The 6578-nt window shown below is 60.3% G+C and overlaps 1 protein-coding gene across 1 annotated transcript in view; it reads right to left on the bottom strand.

Moving 5' to 3' along the window:
• Positions 1-302: 302 nt before the first annotated feature.
• KANK3 (KN motif and ankyrin repeat domains 3) overlaps positions 303-6578 on the bottom strand; it is a 10761-nt gene continuing 4485 nt past the window's right edge. Inside the window, exons 4-12 of the mRNA XM_045290302.1 lie at positions 5993-6575; positions 5810-5909; positions 5407-5607; positions 5248-5332; positions 4666-4882; positions 1450-1595; positions 1168-1368; positions 990-1088; positions 303-491 (exon numbers count right to left, since the gene is read on the bottom strand). Coding sequence (XP_045146237.1) covers positions 417-491; positions 990-1088; positions 1168-1368; positions 1450-1595; positions 4666-4882; positions 5248-5332; positions 5407-5607; positions 5810-5909; positions 5993-6575 — 1707 coding nt within the window. The 3' untranslated portion in view covers positions 303-416. The remainder of the gene's footprint in view (positions 492-989; positions 1089-1167; positions 1369-1449; positions 1596-4665; positions 4883-5247; positions 5333-5406; positions 5608-5809; positions 5910-5992; positions 6576-6578) is intronic.

Raw genomic sequence — 6578 nt, 5'->3', positions numbered from 1 at the left:
ACCTGGGGACGGGTTACCACAGCGTTGACTCTTTAATTAGCACGTGAAAACGTTTGTGAACTTTTTTGAAGACCATACATTTCCCAGGACCTGGGGCCTTGTCATTATTGTATTGTAATTGCTATGGTGATGGGAACCACACCGGGGACCTTTCGTTTTGTTGTACAACAGTGGGGCCACCCTGAGTGAGCAGATAGTCACTAGCGACGTGCATATGTGTACACGTGAGTGGCATTGATCATGACCTGATTTACGAGGAAGCACCTGGAGGGCTCTGCCTCCAAACAGGACACAGGTTTTTAGTAGGAAGCTTTTATTAAAGAGGTGGGGGGTAGAACTAGGACCCCTTACAAAGGGCCCACTCTTCAGGAGCCCATGGGGCCACCGCCAACATCTGGATTAAGGTGCCAGGTGCCTTACGGAGCCTGGAGGTCCTCACTGCTGCCCTTGCATCCTGCTTCAGCAGTGGCCGGAAGGGGGTCGGAGGATGGCTGGAGAGGGGAGAAGCAGGGATGGTTGGGCTAGTGGAAGCTTTGCCCCCTCCCTTTAGCCTAACGGGACAAGGTATGTTGCTCTGCTCCTAATCCTGAACTTCCTGGCTGCATGGAGACCCCCAACCCTCCTTGCACACCTGCCTATGGCCACTGCAGATGACAAAAACAGTTGAACCAAAAGGATCTGCTCAGAGGCACCTTGGGAGAAGGCCTGGCATTCGGCATGTGAGCAAGCAACCATTGAAACCTTTGGAGCACAGCTGTGCTTTGATGGAGCCAGAACTGACAGCAGCTGGTAGGTGAGGGGGAGAGAACCGAAGCTGTCTAGTCCTGTAAAGATTTACAGCCTTGGAAATGTGCGGGGAGGCAGCCCTGCTGGGAGTGAGTGGCAGCAAGTTTGGGGACAAGGGAAGGAAGATGTGCGGAGCCTTCCCATGCCTAGGCCTGGCCTAGGTCTGCATCTATCAGCTCCCTGCCCTTGGGGGAGGCACTCACCGGGGCCCCAGGCTGGGCTGCACTCAGGTGGGCATGCAACAATGCAGCCACCTCTTGCTGCTCTGCTTCCAGGGCAATGGCCAGGGCGCTGGTGCCCTCCTGGGGTCATGAGGAACAGTCAACACCCTATGCAACAGCACCTCCATCCCCTTACACCCCAGCCCCAGGGGAGGCTTACATGGTCCAGGATGGCTGGGTCACAGCCTGGCTGGTCCAGCAGCAGCCGCACAGTGTCCAGGCGCCCATATTCACAGGCACACATCAGTGCTGTGGCCCCATCAGCATCCTGCGCGTTCACGTCAGCCCCACATGCCAGCAGGGCCGCCACCATGTCCTGGTGGCCATGACTGATCGCCAGCATGAGGGCTGTCTGCCTTGTCTGAGATTGGGATGCTGGGGTCAGCCTCCTTGGTGGAGTGACAGCCCAAGGGCTCGGAGTTGGGGAGCATCATTTACTCACCTGGCTGGCCTTGGCATTGACATCACCCATGTGGAAGAGTCTCTGCACCACAGCCATGTCTTCCTCGTCCCGCCCCACAGCGGTGAGTGCAGCCAGCATGGGCGCTGAGTAGCCTGCTCTATTCTGACGGTCCACCTCACAAACCCCTGGGAGAGAAAGAGGCCTGTCAGCAGCACCCTAGCCCTACCTGGCCCAGCACCTGAGGGTTCACAGCCAGGGTCGGTATCGGATTGAATTGTGTGTCTCCGACACAGTTGGGTTTTCTTTGTGATGTCTGAGTGGCAGTTATCTTAATCCTAGGGACGTGATCCCAAAATGAATCTTGGTGGGAAGCAAGCACAGATGGAGAAGGAATAGATGCCAAGGCCACAGAAACTGACTGGGAGCACCTTCCCCTCAAGAGTGGTAGCTGGAATTCAGGCTCCTTGTTTCCCAGCCTGGGAGGAAATGCCTCTTGTTCTACCTTATGTATTTCTGTTCAAGTAGCCTGCTTTATGTCACTGGCCACTGCTATGACCTCACACTCAACCTTCAGGGCCTGGTCAAATCTAACCTGAGTGGAACCTCCTCCCCAAACTGCCTACCCTTTCCAAGGTCTGTCCCTCTCCCCTGCCTAACGTCTCCTGGCACCATCTCACTCAACTGGGTCTTGTTCCCTGCTAACTCCCCTATATAGGAGCCCTGGTGGTGTGGCTGCAAGCTGGGCAGTGATCCACAAGTTCAAAACCACCAGCCACTGTGAGGGAGGAGAGAGCTTCCTACTCCCATACACAGTCAACAGTCCTAGAAGTTCTACCCAGTCCGATGGAGTCTGCATCAGCTCAGCGGCAGTCGCGTTTGGGTTGTCTCCCCGATGAGAACAGCACCTGGCATGTAGTATGCCAAAGACAGCCATAAACCTACTGTGGCATCGATTTCAACTCCTCGTGGTTCTCAAAGCTGCTACAATGGGTGCTGGTTCTTTAGGACAGCTGGTTCACTCTGACTTGGTTAGCCGCTGAATGCTTAACCGCCACACCAACAGCTCAAGAGGACATGTAGTTGGCACTCAAATATTGACTGAAAGGGTCTTATGTGGCCATCACCAGACTAGCTAGCTGAAAGCTTAGCAATTCAAACCCGCTTCCAGAGGCACCTTGAAGGACAGGCCTTTGAGGCAAGGCACAGTTCCCTAGACTCGTGGAGACGCTGAGAACTGAACTGATTCAACTCCTAGCCACCATGGTGGTTCTCCCAGAGCTCAGAGCCAGCCAGTCACCTGGTCCCCAGCATCCACTTAAGCCACAGCAGCTGCTTGGATGAAGTCTGGCCTCTCACCTACCTTCTTAAAACCTCCCCATGGCTCCTGGGACCCAGGCCACTGCCCACCCCTCTCCAGCACCTCACTGGAGGGTTGTTAGAAAGTCTCCCCACCACCACTCCAGAAGTAAAGCACTGAGAGGAGGGCTGGAGGGAGGAAATAGGAAAGGGGCTGGAGGACTGAGTATGAGGGTTAAGACAATATCAAAAACAATTCTAAATGAGAGGAAGTGTGGTATCCCCCTGCCACCCCCATTGTATGGTCCTTGTTTCCCCAAGCATCCATGGCTTCAGTGGCAGTGTCGGGATGGGGTAGGGGCATAGAGACATAACCAGAGTGGAGTCAGATGCATCTCACGCCCTGTCCCAGCAGCCCCTCCAGCCCTTGCTTGGCTCAAGGATGCCTTTGTCTGGATTGTGTCTCTGTACTATTCTGGCTTTTCTCCCTATTTGAAAGGATGTCATGTTTTGACATGACAGTTACCTACCTGCCCTCACACCCATGCACTCAGGGTCTCCTGGGAAGCAGGCAGGGTGAGGTGAGAGGGGCCTGGGGTGGCTTTGATGGTGAACATACACCAGAGAACCATGAGCAGAGGAGGCAAGGACACTGGGGCGTAGCTAGAGGTGGGTGGGGTGGAAAAGGAGAAAAGATGGGTCCTGGAAAACGGAGTACAGTGGGGGAACAGGTGACACCAGGGCCAAGTATAAGTGGGACAAAGGTCCAGGAGTGGGACTGGTTGGGAGGAGCTAAGGAGATGAGATCTGAGAGGGCAGCCAGCTAGTGGGGTGGGGGGTGGAGGGCTCATTCAGGACAAAAGGCTCCAACGGAGGAGATAGAAAAGGAAAGGTCTCGAAGCACAGGTGAGTCAGAAGGACAGGGCCAGGCCTTGGGAGAGGGAGAGGCAGGCTGACATTGTGAGCAGGTAGGGCAGAGGGATGGCTGGTGATGACCAAGGGGGCCCAGGGCAGGGAGGGGGGGGGGCAGCTTGCAGTGGCGGGCAGGTGCAAGTGCAGGAGATAATGGGGATTCAAGGAGCCCAAGGTACAAAACCACAATGCTCGAATGAGTTTGACTCACTGGGTTGCAAATGGCAACGGGCGGAAGGAGCTTGGGGATCAATTGTCCTGGTCCAGCCACTGCTGGAGCCCCAGCCCCCCTGGATGGTAGGGGTTACCCAGAAGATGGCTCCCGAGTTCGTTCATTGACCCTGGCTCCCCGACCAACCTAGAGAAGTGCCCTTCTCCAGTTCACCAAGACCTCGACTGGGGGGAGAGGGGGTCTGGACCTGTGAGAGGGTCCCCGGTGGGGGATCCTGGAGGACAGCCATCTGCCCACCCCCTGTGCCCTGCAGGGGTGATGTGGCTGCATCTGGGACCTGGCAGGCAGGCAGGCTTGCAGTAAGTCAGTGGAACTCTGGACACCTGGGCATGTGTAATGCGTAGGGGTGGGGGAGGTTGGAGGGGTGGACCAGCAGGAGGAGGTGATAGAAATGCATCCGGTGGAGCCAGTGTATTGGGGGGTGGGAGTGGGTGGGCGGTGTGTGTGCAGCCGGCCCCAGGGAACCAAGCCCAGACCTTGGTGTACCTCCCCTGGAGGCTGGAGAACAGGTAGGTGGCAGGAAGTTGTGGCTGAGAGCTCTGTGGTTAGAGATTCAGGGCTGCCAGCCCAGCAAAGGAGGCAAGACAGAACGGGTGGGGATGGTGAGTCCAAAAGGCCGGGCCCCTGGTGATTGATCCAGTCCATTGAATCCTGTAACTCCGGGAGAGTGACAGCAGGTCCCCCAGTGTCAGGGTCTACTCCCATCTATGCCTTTCTCCAAGTTCTCTCAGGTAGGGCCTGCCCAGGTCCTCCCCCTCGTCCTCATCGCCCCCTGCTTCCCCACTGCATGGCTCTCCCTTCCCCCTGGCGCTGACCCGTGTCCAGCAGCAGGCTGGCGATGGCTAAGTTCCCGTGGGACACGCTGTAGTGCAGGGCCGTGTTCCCGTTGCCGTCTGCCAGGTTCACCACGTGCGCCAGCAGCTCCGGCCCCACGAGCGACACCGCGCCCAGCACTGCTGCCACAGGCGCCGCGCGAGAGCGCCGCTGGCTAGAAACCCGAAACCACTCTTGGGACACCAGGCGCGCTGCGCCCTGCAAGAATGCGGGAAAGTGGGTTACCAGGGTCCAGGAATCTGAGGCAAGGTCCGGGATGCCCTCGGACCGCGGCTGAAGGAGGCCTCTTTAGTCAGTTTGTTTGGGAGGGGGCGAGGGAAGTTCAAGGGAGACCACACCCACTCCGGGAAAAGGGGCGGCTCTGGGCCCTAGGGGCAGGGTTCTTGCGGGAGAACTTGGGCAAGGCCGATGATCACTGTCCTTGAGGCTCCACGGACAGTGGACACGGCCCCCTTTGGAGGGCCTGAGTTGGTTGCTGGCGGTCCCAACCGAGAGGAGTCCGGGCATGTGATTTCCCAGGGCTTGGGAGAGTCTCTAGGGGGGCACCCCTGCCCTGCACTCACGCCATCGCGGGCCACGCCGCGGGGCCGGCTCAGCTGCTGGTGCAGAGCCGTGCACGCCTCCCTCAAGCGCGGGCTCAGCTCGCACCTGCGGAGGGGGGCGGGGGATGCTCAGAAGACGCTGGGGAGCGCAGGGCCCGGGGCTGGGGGCGGGGGGCTCACCTTTCCTCTACCCCCGGTTTCTGCTCAGTCTCCCGCTCCGCCTCGGAGTCTCCGGCATCCTCGGCGCTGGCGGGGCCAGGCAACCCCGAATCGGATCCCCCGCTGTCGTCCCCGGAGGCCGAGGAGCTGCTCTGTGGGGGCTCGGCAGCGCCATCCTCGCTGTCGTTGTCGCTGGCGTCCTCGCTGGAGGAGCTCTCGTACCTGAGAACAAGGTGGGGGGCGTCTGCTGAACCTGAGCTGGGCGCTCGTGGTGGAGGCCTGCCGGGCGAGGGTGGTCGTCCCCGTTTTACAGGTGAAGAAACGGAGGCTTGCCAGGACCATGCTGCGGGCGGGAGCAGCGCGCAGATTCGCACCCCGACCTCGGTCCCCCAGCTGCGGCCACAGGGAGTGGGGAGATGCTCACTCTCCGTTGAGGACCCCGACAAACTGCAGGCTCTTGGGGGCGGGGCTGGACTGGGCGCCGGGTGCGCCGTCTCTTTTCTTCATGATGGATTTGAGAGTTCCTGGCGGGGGCAGAAGGAGACACTGAATCCAGACCCGGCGCCCCTCTGGGCGGGCCAAGGCGCAGGGACGGATAGGGGCTCACCAGCGGGGGCCACAGCCGGGGGCCCCTCAGCAGAGTGAGACGGCTTCTCTGGCGTCAGGCAAGGGGCGTCCGTGGCAGGCGCAGTCTGCGTGGCCTTGTCTGCGCAGGCCCAAGGGGTTTGGGTGCTGGCCTCGAACGACTGGGCCCTTGTCACTGCCGCCGCCGCCTCCGCGGCCTCGCGGGCCTCCTCCAGTTCACGCAGGCGGCTCCGCAGCAGCTCGCTCACCCCGCGCTGGTGCTCCAGGCCGTCGCGCAGCAGCTCCAGCTCGCGCGCCGCGGCCTCGGGCAGCCCAAGCAGCTCTTCCGTCACCCACGCATCCACCTCGACGGTCTCGGGGACCGCCTCCACGCTGGCCTCCCGGGTCAACGGTGCCGCCTCCACGCTGGCCTCCCGGGTCTCGGGTATCGCCTTCACGCCAGCCTCCTGGGTCTCGGGCACGACCCTCCTGCCCTTCTCCCGAGACTGGGGTACCCCGTCGGGAAGCTGGGGCGTACTCTCGCGGCTCCTGGCCCCCGAGCCCTCGGGGCTGTCGGCTCGGGGACCAGCCCTGGCGCGGACGCCGCGCTCAGAGGTGGCCAGGCGCTC

Source organism: Echinops telfairi, unplaced genomic scaffold (genome assembly GCF_000313985.2).
Source record: "Echinops telfairi isolate 266 unplaced genomic scaffold, ASM31398v2 ScPeMD7_36;HRSCAF=134, whole genome shotgun sequence".
Lineage (NCBI taxonomy): Eukaryota > Metazoa > Chordata > Mammalia > Afrosoricida > Tenrecidae > Echinops > Echinops telfairi.
The sequence above is the reverse complement of the archived record's forward strand: the minus strand, read 5'-3'. Positions and strand labels throughout refer to the sequence as shown.